Source organism: Bombus affinis, chromosome 13 (genome assembly GCF_024516045.1).
Source record: "Bombus affinis isolate iyBomAffi1 chromosome 13, iyBomAffi1.2, whole genome shotgun sequence".
NCBI lineage: Eukaryota > Metazoa > Arthropoda > Insecta > Hymenoptera > Apidae > Bombus > Bombus affinis.
The window spans coordinates 4,814,806-4,831,079 of NC_066356.1; the positions used below are offsets into that span (position 1 = coordinate 4,814,806).

At 36.0% G+C, this 16,274-nt stretch overlaps 1 protein-coding gene across 14 annotated transcripts in view; it reads left to right on the forward strand.

Moving 5' to 3' along the window:
* The first annotated feature begins 300 nt into the window (after positions 1 to 300).
* Positions 301 to 16,274, forward strand: part of LOC126923316 (glutamate-gated chloride channel) — a 39,200-nt gene continuing 23,226 nt past the window's right edge. Inside the window, exons 1-4 of one of the 14 annotated variants that reach the window (XM_050736657.1) lie at positions 301 to 497; positions 3,769 to 3,836; positions 5,128 to 5,249; positions 15,758 to 15,825. In XM_050736657.1, coding sequence (XP_050592614.1) covers positions 3,778 to 3,836; positions 5,128 to 5,249; positions 15,758 to 15,825 — 249 coding nt within the window. In that variant the 5' untranslated portion in view covers positions 301 to 497; positions 3,769 to 3,777. Of the gene's footprint in view, positions 498 to 2,517; positions 2,540 to 2,930; positions 3,409 to 3,671; positions 3,697 to 3,768; positions 3,837 to 5,127; positions 5,250 to 11,157; positions 11,226 to 15,757; positions 15,826 to 16,274 lie in introns of those variants that run through there. The other 13 variants (XM_050736656.1, XM_050736664.1, XM_050736663.1 and 10 more) reach the window with 13 other exon arrangements.

Here is a 16,274-nt window from a genome sequence, read left to right on the forward strand (position 1 = left end):
TTTGCGGTAATATATATGATTCTACCGGTACGTGTGAACATGTCAATTGATGCGGTCATGTTGAAAATCATGATATTTGAAGGTAGAAGAGGTACGAGTGTCAGACGGACGATAGGTGGGACAAGTTAGGCGAGAATTAGTAGCGCTCGTGATGGTAACCGTACGAAATGAAGGAAGAAAAGGACGATGCATCATACTAGCTCCGTTGCGGTACGGGGTTTGGGAAGTGGAATGACGTCATGTTGCTAAAGCGACGCGGCAACGCTAAGCGTCTGCGTGGGTCGACGGGTGTCTGGGCCAGGATCAATAGCGTGCCAGCAACCAGGTAGTAGGTGTGAGTGTATGTAGGTTTCTGAACGGTGGCAGTCCAGGAGACGAACCTTCCGAGGTAGGACACTTCACGAGTCGAGTACAGTTCCAGTGTCGTACCAGAAAGCGCCATGCCAGTATCACTACGTCACGGAGCCCTCATTGCCTAGGATTATCAGCTTCTCCAGGTAACTACGACTTTTCTCTTTTCTCATATCGTATCGCTTCGTTTAGACCCTAAATTAATACCGGGTAATGACAACTTGCAAACGTATCCAGAGTGTTGTGTGCAGCAACGATTCGGGGCCACCACCCACGGCCAAACATTCCAAACGTCTCCCTCAAATGCATTTCAACCGATTATCCTCGTTAATCACCATGTACTACCGTATTAATTTATTTTACGATTGGTCGTAGCTGGACCGATGTGAACGTTGAAATTTCTGCTTGATCATCCTTTTTTGTGAAAGGGATCGAATCGAAGCCAGAACAAACGAAATTGATAGAAAAATCGGCGAGCAGAGTTCAATCTGGTCTGGTGGTCAATCGAGGTCGTAGTATAGGTCAACAGAAAGATTGACAAGGAAGACGGGGGAATATAGACAGTCTTAGATAGAATAGCGAAAGGCTTAGATAGAGCTCGTGGTGGGGATTGTGCGTAACACAGATATGGATCCCTCGACTTCTGCATGAATGTTGGTTGTCCAGTCGCTAGGAAAAACATAGGCTTGCTTTGTTATCGTGAACTAATGACTAACTCGTTACCGTACACCCTCTCTCGGTGGCGTCACTGGGGATGCCTCGTTACACGTTTCATCTCTGGCTATTACGTGCAACTTGAAAAGATGCGTAACCGAGAAACAAGAAAAAGAAGAAATAGGAGATCAACTACTTTCTATATGAAATATTTCACGTATGAAATGGGATAACATTTTTTTCACTACTCTTTTACACGACGGTTTCGTAAAGCTCGTAAAGTGAGATGAAATGTGTCGAGCGGAACAAGTCGAGCGTATTTTACTTGATTAAAATTAACGCCAGATGGAGGTGTTTAGCAACGGAGGGAAAGCAATTACTTAAAAACACGCCCATGTATCCAGGATTTGTTTGATAAAGAAATTTATTCACGCTCTTGCTTAAGCGCTCTCGAGAAGCAGCAATACAAACACGTTCCGCGCATACGTGTACACACATGCACATAAGTATATATGTATGTACATACACGCGCGCGCGTATGTGTGTGTGTGTGTATATATATATATATATATATATATATATATATATATATATATATATACACACACGCAAACGCTTACGTATATGTTATGTATATATACACAACTCACATATACTATATACACATCCGATGCTGACCTAATTCGTATGGAGTACCGTTCGCAGCAATCATTTGCCTTTCGTGTATCCTGTTGTCGCTTTCAACTTTCAGCTTCTCGCGCGATTTGCGTAATTAAATGGAACGCGCGATGCATCGCATTATTCAATCGACCCGTTCCATTTACTCTTTTCCCAAGAACAAGAGAGCTCGACGATATATAATAAATTACATGGAATTCACGAATTCGTCCAATTTCCAAGATAACATTAATTACAAGCCGGATAATTCATAGTTTCGTCGATTCTCTTAATGAAAATCCATTTTTCGTGCTCGGTCGAACCCACCTTTGTCACTTTCTCTCTTCCGACGTTTACTGCAAAGACTAATTACTAATTAACCGATTTTCAGTTAATAAAATCCCCTGCTCTCCCTCTCACTTTATTTACCGTCGAAGGTAATTATTAATTAAGCGATTTTTATGGAATGGAATTTCAAAGCGAATTCGACGATCGAGAAGGAGGCTTTTCACTTCATGAAAAATCCATAGGCATGTCCGTTTTTTTTTTTTTTTTTTTTTCTTTTTTTTTTTTGAGGCTGTTTACTGATTAACGATACGTGCCTGTTTTCGAAAGTTCGTCGTTGTTTTCTTCTCGAGTTATCGAACCGTTTACATTTGACGGTGATCAACACTGTTGCGATTTTATGCGTGTTTGAGCGGCGAGGAAAACATCGATCAAGGAAAACAGCGTATACGCAGGCAGGGTGGCATGGTTGAAAAACAAAGCTGCCTTAACTGTATGGTCACTTACGGTGTCCGGTGTATGGTCACTGCAGTGTAGTAGGTCAGTGTGCGGCTAGACGCTCGCCCAGTAGAATCTGTCCGCGCAAAGTCAGGCAATGTCCAGTTCTTCAAATATATACGAGTTTCTGTTCTCTTCCCTGATTTTCAAATAATCTCCACTCTTTTTGGAGAAAACATCCCTATAAATTGCTAATCCTATTAAATTGTTGTGAAATACAGTCGCAGGATTTTTAAGTGTTTAAACAAAGTTAGAGCGTCTTATGTGTATTGTGTGATTTCAAGACAATGCCTGATTTGTTCGGTCAATCGTTTTATGGTGTTCTAAAAAAATACTCAAAGTCCTGATTGATTGAACATTGAAACTTCAATAGTGTGATAATTTCGGGAAATAAAAATTGATTCTCAAGCGTTGAGCAACAGTCAGACGTTGGATAGTCAATCGGTTGCAATACACATTTTCTGAGATTTTCTGATCCAATCTCTGTTAAAAGCTTCCAACATAGTATCGTAATTCCTGTCCGACGGTCGTTTATACTCGTTTACAGCTACACGTACATATGTTTCTATAACTTGGCTTCGTTTCAAATAGGCAAATTTCATCGCGTCTATTTTCTGGAAATTATTCGATTTTTACTTGCTCCACCGGGATATAATACATTTTAGCTTGCTCATAGAGCTAAATTACGGATATTTATAAATATAATAATATATTCATGACTCTGCGTATTTGTGGGATAAAACTGATAACCCGTTGATGTATACTTTTATTGCGCGTGAACCGTGTTCGAACCGATGCATATATTAAATTTTGTTGAATATTCTAAGATGAAGTTAATTTAAAATTCTCGTTAAAACCGAGCTAAAAACATTCGCGATTAAGTTTATACGAGGTAATTAGAAACCAAACTAGACAGTCGCATTTACAGAAAATTTCCTATTTCCGGTATTAGAATAGACATAGGTATGTTTAATTTTCCAGAAACTAAATGATTAACTTCGATAGAGTCAGTCGGTTTGACTTCTACGTGGCTCGTATAAATTCCTAATAAAAGTTAGAAATCGAAATATTTATATTTTCCGATCGAATTGAAGATAATATAAAACTTTCTCTTCGTTTTAATAAGTTTTTTCTAAGGGAATCCAAAAGTAGAGAACATGCATAGGAATTATTTTATCGATTCAAATATTTCTTTTGTCAGAATTATTGCTATTTAACCTATTAGACCATACTTTAATCACGAATAAAAACGTAAACATCGACTTTCATTAACGAATTAAATTCTCTTGTAGCATTAAACAATGATTTATTTCTGCATTACAGGCTACCGCAATGTGGCCTGGAGTATTGAAGTTATTGGTGTTACTAACATTCTTGCTACATCTATCAAGGTACGTTTCTCTCCTTTCTTCATCATTCAAGCTTCTAATCGCAGGAATCAATATCTTACACTTAATAAATAAACTAAATACTTTGGAAGAATAACTGTAATCCGTTAATTTAATAATATTATTGGTTAATAAATTATCGTGCAGGAAGTTCCAACGTTTAAGCTATTCGCGATCAGAATCAAATTTTCAACTTTTAATGACAAATTCCAGCTGCTCGAATTTAAATTTTATTATCAATTCGAGGTCCAGAAAAACAACAGAAGTCTGAACGAAGATAAGATTATGCAATCAATTAAATCTATTACTTCCAAGGGTTGAAATATAAATTTTGCATCAATTTGGTGTCTAGAGAAATGAACAAAATTCTGAATAGATCAGTCAATACTATAATTTATAATTATGAATTTCAAGTTTTCATATATAAATAGATTGTAGAGTTTTAAGCACTTGTGGGAAATTTGAAGGTATAAGAATGCACACAATGCATATAATATGCAAAAATATATAAGATAGATATGTAGTGGCACATGAGCCAGTGAAAAATTCGAATCTGGAGAGACTCATATTATTCTATCAAAGTTGTACCAAGGTCTAAAGGCAAACGAGCTCCGGACAGATTGTTATTAAAATTACGGGTAATCTTCAACTGGAGTTACATGACAAATATAACTTTGAACTTCTTGTAATAAGTCCGTCAATACATGTATATGAACGTGTTCCCTAGAACATAGTTGAATTGTTATCCTTTCTGCGATCTCTACTTGTACTCTGTACTTGTACTTCCACTGATTTTAATATAACCAACTATTACAATTTCATCCACTCGTTGCATTATTAAATACACCTACACGTTTAATCCACCTCAGATATATTATATTATATAAAATATACGAGATAATCAAAGTAGAGTATTTATTATAGTATTTAATACACGAAGAAAATTTCTATTTACATTCCGCTTCTTTAATTATCTTCATAGAAGTATAAAAGACGCATCAAAACGCGCATTCTACGTACAAGTTATAAATTAACTCCTTAACCTGTAACTACGGGCATAGCCCGTAGTACGATGTTCGGACCAAACGTAAATATTATGGGTATAGCCCTTAGTACGATGATCGGGCTAAACATAAATATTACGGGTATAGCCCGTAGTAGATGATCGAATCAGTAAGTAAATTCTCGAACGTAAATCGTACGTTAAGGGGTTAATTTGATGTCTAGAAGACCAAAGGAATTCAAAACAAGTGCAGAAAGGATGTTATTTATATATTTCTTGTTATGATTGCAGATGTGCGCAGCTGCAGAAAAAGGTGGTGAATTTCCGGGAAAAGGAGAAGGAGGTATTAGACGACATTCTAGGACCAGGACGGTACGACGCGCGTATCCGACCCAGTGGAGAAAATGGAACAGGTGAATATATGAATGTTCTTTTTTTACGTCCATTATTCCTTCCAGTCTTCCTTATCAAAAGAAAAAAAGAAAAAAATCGACCAATTATACTAACATTGTCATAAAGAAGTCGGATACGATTAAGAAGACAATGAGGCCTAAAAATTTAGCTTGAATAAGCCTCGGATAAAAGGGTAATTCGTTTTGTCAGCTGTACCGCTTACAACAGCTCTAAATGAAATTTTATGATACTCTAATCTGATCAAGAGTCCTGCAACTGGTTATCTAGCTGATATTTTTTCAACGAAATCACGGATTAATTAATGCGCTATTCTAGTCGTCATTAAATAGTCCACGTTTTTGTAGTGCAACTTGCAAATGATTTGAAAAGTTAGAACAAGTGTTTGAAACATTCTTACGTATATTCCAACGCGTATATTACTTTAATAGATACTGTGTTACTTTAATAGGACTAGCTAACAGAGAGTTTCGAATTATAATGTATATGAATCTTATTATTTTTGTGAAACATTTTTTTTTTTATCGAGATGCCTATCAAAATTCTGCATATTCTAAATTTGTGCAATCTGAATGTTAATTTTTTTCCTCAAGCTAAAGTTTCATTTAGTTCTCGTTTCCTATGTATATATATATGTTGCTATGTATATATATATATATACACACATATATAGAGAGAGAGAGAATTTTTCAAACTAATCAATACTTGAGTTGCACTGTGAGGTAGTTGTTAGCAATTCTGAATAATCTAAAGTCATGTTGTCGGTTTGCTAGTAGAGCGACGCATTTGAGATTCCTATCTGTGAGAATTAATTGTGAAATTGAACTATTTACTAGAATGGGAGTGCCACAATTATCCGATCAATATACCATTTAACAAGGATATCATATTTCATAAAATAAGCTTTTAATCCTTTTTTCAGCGAGCGATATAGATAGATAATACTTTACCGTAGGCTGATAAATGTTTTCATTGCAAAGTAATTGGCCTTTCTTGTAAATTAATCATTTTCTACTCAAAACTTTTCATTTCAACCGTTTCAAAATTTATTTTTCTCCCAATTAGCTGTGTCACTTGTCTAGCAAACCAACGATGTGCCTCGGACAGAGCTCGATTCCGCAAAATTTCGTCTTTAACTACAACTTGCCGTTGATTTGCACAATTCTTACTAACAGGCATAGTTGTCACTACTCAAAGAAAAAAAATAGAAAAAATATATATATATACAACGATATGAAAAAGAGGGAAAGATCGAATGAAAGATCGAATGAAAACGTATCCGCAGTCGAGGACACGTATTCATGGGGGTCGTTATAGGCTTTACACCCGGCGAAGCACGTAAAACGTTTTAAGAAGTAAACGTGTCAAAGAGGAACAAGCTACTGTATTCGAGGTAACATCCCTGTTGGCAGTGTGCCGACAAATTGCAGGCGTGACGAGTTTTGCAGCGGATCGGGGAAACAAAATGCGTCCACGAACACGACTTTTGTTGGAATCGATACCGGTAGCAATGGTCAACGACGAGCTGGCACACGATCCGCTGTCATTCCGTGACAGCGAGTACCAGATCACGTAAACGAATCGTGTTCATACACATACGGACACTGGCTTCTATGTAGTAGAGAATGTACATGTGGAAATTCTATCAAGCTTTTAGGAACGTCTTTTTGTAATAGAGCAATGAAATTCCTCGAATAATTGGCATAAGTGACCTATATTATTCTTGATAAGTTAACAAGCTCGTTAATTTAATATCTAAATTACTTCAAATAATAGGGGAACATGCCACGTTTCAAAGTTATATATAAACAAAATACATGATATCAGTAGCAATTGGCCTTTCCTTTTTTATAAATCCGAAGGTCAGTTTTCTTTCTTAAAATAAATTTTATGTGACTTCTGGGACGAATGTTGCGTAGGATGAATGCTTTCAGAATTTTCAAATAATGAGACGAACGAAAATACTGGAGTTGTTAGCAATCTTCTTTTGAGAGTTTGCTTTTTAAAATCTGTCGCATTTTCTATGGGAACACACACACGTGATACTGTTACTATTGTATTTAAAAAATCAAGATTGTTCTCCGGATCCGCTTTACGTCATCTGTAAAGAAACGATTGCCGTCAGCATGTTTCTTCTTCAATCTTATAACTCTCACAAGTAATATGTTCACGTATTATTTGAAATAAGGAAAATGTTTTAGGTAAACATAGCTGGTAGGACACCCACGTATGTCAGAAAATAAGAACGAAAATTTAGATTTCTATTGGTAACATTCGAGATACTTTCATGTAACTTTATCCCTTTGGAAGATCGTTTTGATAATCGTTGTAAGTAATTTCATGAAGAGTATATTTTCAGACACTGATACTCGTATTCTCAATACAGAGTGTTTGAAAATCACAGATTAGGAAAGTACAGAAGAATAGAAGATACATTTTTGATCTAATGGATTTACATTCGTTTCTATTTCACTTTTTATGTAACAACGTCTAATAATTACTATTACATGTTTGTTACAATTTCTTACTGGAAAATTCCTGAAATCTGAAACCGAAGGACTCGGGCTTTGTTCCTTAAAAGTAAAAGGGAAACGACGATACGTTTATTAGACTAAAATGTATACTTTCCTAACTAATAATATTAAAACGCTATGTTTATGGCGCTGACATTGTCTCAGTATATCTCTGAAAAATAAAAATACTTGCAACTCGTCAAAATTTCAACACAATATTTCAAAAGCGGTAATTTAAAATGCTGAAACTTTTGATAACGATAAAATAAAATATTTATCGTGCTGCACCAGGATTTATTGAAAATGTACAAGTCACGTTAAAGAAACAACGTGAGGAGAACACAGGGATCAATTTTGCTTCTGTGTAAGATGGCAGTCGCAGCATGACGTATTTCACGTAGCCTTTCGCTTATCTGACAGAACAAGACAGGAAATCAATATGTTTATATATTCATTTGTTTTTTTTCCAAAGAAATTTGAATGCAAAGTAGTGTACGGTGGTAACCTGCCAAATTTCCATATCGTGAAGATATTAAAAATGGAGATGATGATGGAGTGGAGGAGGAGAGGAGAGATAGGCAGGGGGATGATGCTGCCTTGCTAGGAAAAAAGGGATGATGACACTTGAGCAAGCGAAGGTTTATTATTTACATATTTTTTTCTGTTTATATTTTGTCTTTCTTATACGAATGAAGTGGATGGAAATGTAGACAAGATACCTCTATTCATATGTATACACGACATGCATACATGATAGTATCTGAGAAAGAGTCGCTTGTTGTATCTTTATCATTAGTTTTCATTTTAGTTTCCTTTATATCTTTTTAATACCTCTACAATTTCTACTATGAGTTTCCTGCTAAAGAAATTTGTCTTTTCAGTTGCAGTAAAGCTTTTAACCATTTTAATACTGGCACAAACGTTGACTACGCCAAACTAATGAAAGTTGTCCTACTCTCTTTGAACATAATTTTTTTTTTAAGATTAGTTGAAATTTTTGACCGATTCTACGTTTATTGAATAGCATCCTGCGTGATTCTTTTGTTTTATTTGTAGCAAATCTTTGCAAATTTATTTAATTTAATTGAAGCAGATACTTGTCAACCCTTTCATTTCCAAATTACGTAACAGCCTAAGAACGTATCTCTGCAATATTCTCTATCCAGAGAAACAAGCGATTTGCACAAATATTTGGCATAAAGCTTATTTGGAATTCTATCATTACAGCCCGACGAGAACAACACTCTATTTCATACGATTACTTTGTAAGGATGAAATTATGATCCTACCAAGACATACGAATTTTTGTCTCTCGTCTCAGCAAAATAAAAGAATACAAATTTTAAACGTTTCGAAACCGAAACGAGAAGCACAACGACGATTCTTTCATATTTTCCTTCAAATTAAATAGTCGTTCGACGATAGAAAATTACAATTGGACAAAAATTGATGTAATAGGGTTAACAGGTATCGGTATCCAGGTTGTGGGAAATTTTTCGATTACTCTTCACAGTCTCTCTATTAGCCGCAATTCTCTTCCTCGCTGGAATTTCCAACGTTCTAAATTCCTACCAGCGAATCACGTTGCGAGCTAAGTTCGATTAGTCCTAATTATGCGCCCGGAACATATTCCATCTCGCGTAACTGTCTGCTCTGTACAAAACACCGTGTAGAATTTCAGACAATGGCATTGAACGCCTCGGAAAATTGGACCGCGAATTCCTATTGTTCGATAGGTCAGAGAAAGTATAGTATATCGTCGATAATTATAGTCGACTTCGTACCGCCTCGAGGTTCATGTTGTGTCACGAGGGTTTCTTTTTTTTTCTTCTTTCTCTACCATTTCCAGATATACTCGTTGCCCTTTCTTTTCTCTTTACCATCAGACAGCATATTTAGAGAGCAGCGGTTTTCCCTTTTTTTCCTGTTTCTCTTTCTTTTTTCTCTTTTCTTTTTTTTCTTTTTGCGGCCACACCAATTTACAGCCACAGACGAGTCTCTAATTAGAAACAGGGAAAGATTTCGTTTCAGCTGGTAGCTATGACTGAGAAACACAACCGTCTGCTTGTTAATCATTGTTACACGATTGCTTCTTGTACCGTACTCGAGCAAAGGAAAACAGAAATGGGAACAGTTTATCGGGTTTACTCAAATGGCAAGCAAAGGTAAGAGCAATTCTATCTATATTCTTACGATGGATCGAATAACTTACGACGAAACAATTAACGTAATCCAAAAGAATAAGCGAAATGTTTTAACAGCGGAGTTCGTTCCGTCTATATGCTGATACAGTTATGTAATTAAACACGAGGGATAGATAAAACAGTTAATGCGTCTAAGTAGATAAAAGGTTCGAAGTAAATTGGGGCAGATAATTACACGTTTATAATTTATCGTAGTTACATGTACCGGCAGGGTGTTTCATGTAGCGCGAATAAAAATTTAATAAAAGAAATAATAATAAAAACATATAATAAAATACCTTCAAACGTATGGAATTTTTAAGGAAAATTCATAATTTTTCTCAATTATAAATCATCGAGAATACACAGTGGACGTTAAACAAGCGTACTTTTACTACACTCAATGTAAGAGCGATGGACTTTTATTTTGACAATCAGCCTTCGTTATGTTAATAATGTAGTAGTTTTACGATATTGCCATTGATATTGCAAGAACTTTGATAATATTTCTCTAAGTAAATACCATTGAAATTTCTTTGGAAATCTCATGAAACAGCCTGTATATATGAAGATCTATTCTTAATGTGAGAGTCCGATTACCAAATCTGTTTCGGTGTCTGTGTCACAGCACTTTGCCCGTAGCTTCCGAACGTTCTAGACATTTAATCCCCTAATCCGTAGTAGAGACCTACACACCGTGTACTTTTTCTACTTGTTACACGAGCACATCCGAATTCTCGATAAAAATGAAACAAGCCTACTTTGGTACAAACGTTCCCGTATATGTGTGTATCTAGCCACAATGTATGGCACATACGAAATGACTACAATCCCAGGATTAAAGAAATCTTTAATCTGTCCGATATCTAGACGATTATCGACAGCGATTAGGACAACTTACACGAAGACTACACGAGGAGATGGTTCGAAAAAACGATTGAGGATTTTCGTCTAATTTTCCCCTTACTCTGTCCCCTTTACCTCGACAACCCTTACGAAAGAAAGTAACACGGCCACTCGTAGGAAATTTGGAAAAAAAGAGAAACGAAAAGAACACTCAAGGAAATGAACAAATTTTTGGTAAACGAAAGTAAATCACAAAAAAAAAAAAAACGAAACAAATAAAAAGACAAAACTATTCCAGTAGAGTATTGTAAGACATGAAAAAAAAAAATTGACTGACTAAAAGGGGGCTCTATTGTTTTTGCCCTTAGATGGGCCGGCCATTGTCCGGGTAAACCTGTTTGTGCGAAGCATTGCGACAATTAGTGACATCAAGATGGTAAGTATACATTAAACCAATCCAAAAATCTTTACAACGCGGTGCAATGCCATTTCTCTCTTGGCGGGTACTGTTTCCTTATTTTTCTGTTGCTTGCAATGATTAAAAGTAGGCGCAATGTAGGTCTTAGAGTCTCGATAATCAATTTCAGAAGCAAAACGAGAACCAAAAAAAAAAAGAAGAAAAGAAAAGAAAAGAAAAAGTAAAGAACGTATAAAAGAAAAGAAGAAAAGATTGTTGAACAAGGCCTCAGCATTTACGCGAACGGCGACCATAACAATGGCAGCAAGCCAGCATCTTGTCCCTTCTCCGTTACCATTCATTATTGTGTCAACACTATCCGTTCCTTGCCAGTGATGCCAGATTTTATAAGAATTTTTCTGGGAATTGCGTGTTAATTCGACAGAGAAAATCCCATAAGGAGTTCTAATTGTTGATCTTGCGTGCGATTTCTTACGACTCCAATAGAATATCTTAATTCGAATGGAAGGTTTTTTTTTTTAATTCGAACAGAATCTTTTAATTTCACAGAGAATTATGCGAAAATTGCGTTTAATACGTTTCGATCGAAACAAATGAATTTCGAAACGGAGAATCATCATCCGATAAGTTTTTCATGCGACTCATTACAATTCGAATAGAGGAAATCTTTTTAATTTCACAGAGAATGATGTGAAAATTCTATCATACGACCTATTCGAATTGAAATGGTAAATTCGCTCGATAAAATTTCGATTGGAATCGAATTCTACGGTCGTGTGGAAATCTTCCATTTATATACGCCAATGAATAAGATTCCAGTACGATATACGAATTGCTAATGGTACGAAGGAACAGTCGTTAGAAATTCGCACGAGACCTCTGTCGAGTTTACCCTCCTGCCAGAATCGCATTACGTCTAATCGATCGCAAAAGGAAGTTTGCATTAATCGGAACATTAGGAAAGATCTTTCTTTCTCTTTCTGTAATAATTGGGAAAGCAATCTTTCCTGATGCTCTGTGGTTACAGTCATACGTACGAACATCGTCCGAAAATTCAGTCATTTTAAATATTTGAAGAATCGTCTGGCCTTGATGTAATTTATCTTACCGTGTGTACACGAATAGACATTTCTGCCACAGAATTACTCGATCTTTAACGAAACGTTGTTGGCCGAGCTTTCGTTTTGTATCGCCGTACGTAAATGTTGATAATTGTTGGCGACCAGGTTTTGGCTAGACTTTTCAATAAACGAAATTAAGCGAGCGAAGCCAAAACCAATAAAATATCTCTTACCAGTACCAGCGCGACGGTACAAGACATTATCTCCATCAACGATATTTCATTTTCGATCGAATAATTCTATTCAAAAATAGTTTTTCACAAGTATTCGGCAAATGGCCACGAAGGAATTTTCACGATTATCAATCATACAAATATACGATTCTAGGCACGGAGGGTGTCCTTCCCGAAATAAATCCTTCGATCTGGGAACACTGTCGCGCGACGCTCGCCATAGATCCCTTCGTAGATTCTGATTAAAAGTTTTGTCTGCTCCCATCGATCTCGTCTATCACTTTGTTGATTACTACCTGTCGCCTCCCCCTCACACCCGTTCTCTCACACAGCCAGATATACATATTAATCAATATCTGTTGCCTTTATTTTTCATCTGTGTACAATATTGATTCTCCCCTTTAATTTAGAATGACTGATCACACACAAAACCAATTAGCATCTCTAGCATAGATACAGGCATGTGGCATTCTAGCTTCGATGTTCACGTATGTACATACACAGTTTATACGCTATACATAGGAGCACAGGCGTTGTTACAGAGGGAGAGACGAAGAGAGAAAAATGAAAGATGAAGGGAGAAAAAGTGACGAAACGAAAAGATAAAGGAGGAGAGGGATAGGAAAGCGAGAAAAGAGAAACGAGAGGAGAGAAAGAGAAAGAGAGAGAGAGAGAGAGAGATGGAGAGAGAGAGGGAAAGATAAGAGAAAAGAAATGGAAAGGGATTATATTGGCAGAGTGTTTGGTCTCATAGGTTCCCTCCAAGTTTTTCATCCCCGTTTTTCGTAGTTCCTCATAGTGCTTGATGACTTAGTAATTACGTTTTGCTACGTTTAATTGCGTTCACGAACGATCAGATACGTCCGGTTTTACTTGTTCTACCTTTTCAACGTGTCACACGATGTGAGTACACACAGAGGATCGATACAATTGTGCGTAAATTATTTTCCGATCAGAGGCGGTCCTGACAAGTGGTTCTACGATAGGCGAAATCACACGTTTCACGTAGCTTCGTGACGAATCGTAGACGCGTCCGGATATACTTGAGACGAGGTTGCGAATTTTCTGCATGCATTTCGCGCGAGTTGCAACCTGCGTCAGGATATTGAGAAATCGGAGAAGGATTGGAATTTGAAATTTATCATAGTCTGTCTGGACTATGATCGAGATTCAACGATAGAAAAATTAATTAATAGAATGTACACGTGTAAAGACACAGGACAATAACGCGTCCAGCCAAAGTATTGAAATTTAATGAAAGTAAACAGTACGTGGAAAGTGAGTCAAAAAGATTTATTCGAAGAGCGTCGAGCAACGAGAATGTTTTTGATTCACTGTGTCGACGATCTCTGTTTTACAAAATGCATTCGATAGAGACAACGATTCAGAAGAGAAAGCTATCCAGAAGTAATGTACAGAGTTTGTTTCAAATTTTCGATACCGGAACACGAGAGTCTTTTATGCTCACGTAAACCTCCTGTCGAATTTCCATATTGCTAAATACAAGGCTAAGCCGCTTCTTACACGCGCGCTATAGAATGATTTTCAAAATTCGAAAGTAACATTCGAAGATTTGAAGAATCATTTTAGTAGCTCTGCGTTTCGCTTTAAAATGCAAGATCGAGTAAGATGCATTTATTTGTTTCATCCTTTTTTTTTCTTAATGCTTTCTTAATCTGAGAATAGTAGCATTGACGCAAATTATGTAAATTAAGGATTAGTGAATGCTCGACACTGACTACAGAAACAACGTGTCCGACGTCTTGTCCTGGTTCATGTAGGGCGGAATGTTACGCAAACACTCTGTATGGCTCAGGACGATACGCCTGGCTCGTCCAACCAACAAATTAACTCTTAAACAACTTGTTGAGATTGCCCATGATATAACAACGCAGAGAACAGTTATATCAGAAGCATCCAACGTAATTCAGTTTTTCAAATTGTCTTACAAAAATATCCACGTATTACACGAAACAATACAAATAAGAATTTATGGAAATTTCTATGAATTACATGACACACAAGACGATTCGATTTTTACTTGTATCTATACTCGCTTGAATATTTCAAAAGTCCTAATATTTCCTGGATATTTATTGAGAATGTTCATCAATTACGCGAAATAATTGAGATTTTCTGTGAATTCAGATTTCATTTACAAGCTGTAGTCGTTCAAATATTTGTCAAAGAATATTTGTCAAGAATATTTGCGAATAGAAGCGAAAAACTAGTCGATCTCTTCTTCATTTAACTCTTGTACGCGCGAGAAGTTACTTTATCTTGTTACCAAGAATTATGTACACGAAATTAATAAGACGGCAATATTACACGTATGCTTGTTCAATATATACGAAGATCAAAACCAGGAGGAAACTATAATTTCCTGCAGCTATTCTCGATCCACTGAACTCGAAAATTAAATACAGTAATTCTGCTACTGCTTCGTTTTTTTAAATGGTAAAACCACGTTCTTAAGGATCCGTAAAATAATATACAAGATGTTCACGTTATTAATTGCCAGCATTTCTTTGTGAGAAACACATACAATGACAAGTCTTCTTTTATTTATTTATAAGTCAATGATTGTCTTCTTTTATTTTTCTCACAAAAAGAAATAACGCTCGGAGCTAATAACTTGAACACTGTGTATACACGAATGAAAGGTTCTTATAAACGCTTGTAAAATTTTTAGACTCTCGATATACTTATATGTTATATTCATCAAATAAATGGTTCCTAAACTCATTCTTTCCACTTCTTTTTTTTTTTAGTGTCTATCTTCTTTTCTTCTCTTTGATGCTTTTCGTTAAGAATCTGTATTTTCACTAGTTTGCTTTACGATTGATTAGTTCGATCTGTTACTCCCCCCAAAGTTATCGTTCATTTTTTACTACGATATATATACGTATAACGACCCATAAGAAACTCAAAGATAGTTTGATGATTTTCAAAAATCAAATAATACGAATCACTCGAATCAACGATTCACCACTACTTTTTCGAAGAAATCAAATCTCTTAAAGCGAAGAAAAAGAAATATTCGTAATAATATTAAATAAAGTACAGAGAAATACTAATAATAAATTAACGACGAAAAGAATATATAATTTCCAAAAGTTTGCCCGTTTGATTGCAGGAAGCGCAGAAAGCGTAGAAAGCTCGAGAAGCGTTTCTTTCTATTTTCATTACATCCCTTCGATGCGACTGATATTACTCAACGATTGATTAATTTTATTTATTCTGTTTGCTATGTTAGATGGGCCCGCGGTTGTCCGCGTCAACATATTTGTTCGAAGTATCTCAAAAATAGATGACGTTACGATGGTAAGTTAAATAAAAAAAAAAAAAAAAAAAAAAAAAAAAAAAAAATATCAAATGCCCTAAAAAATCACAAACACACGCCTACACGTACCTCTATTATATTATATATACATACTACTAACTGTTGTACTACTAAATGTTGACTGTACAATCTGTATGTATTATAAATACAGAGATCGATATATATATATTATGCTATTATACACATAGAAGTCGTTCTCCGATTAGTTAGATTATCCCAGCAACTATGGAGTTGTTATATAATTGTTCGTCGTTTTTTTTTTTCCAAATATTCGCACGATTTCCGATTAGTAAACTCACTTTTCTTCCAATTGTAAGAACGAACTTGACGTACATCGGTTCCTTTTTCCGAAGAAGCACTCGTACGAAGAAACAGAGAAAACTTGGCTCGTGTCCCGCGTGTTTATCAAAGTCGATGGCAAATCTACGAG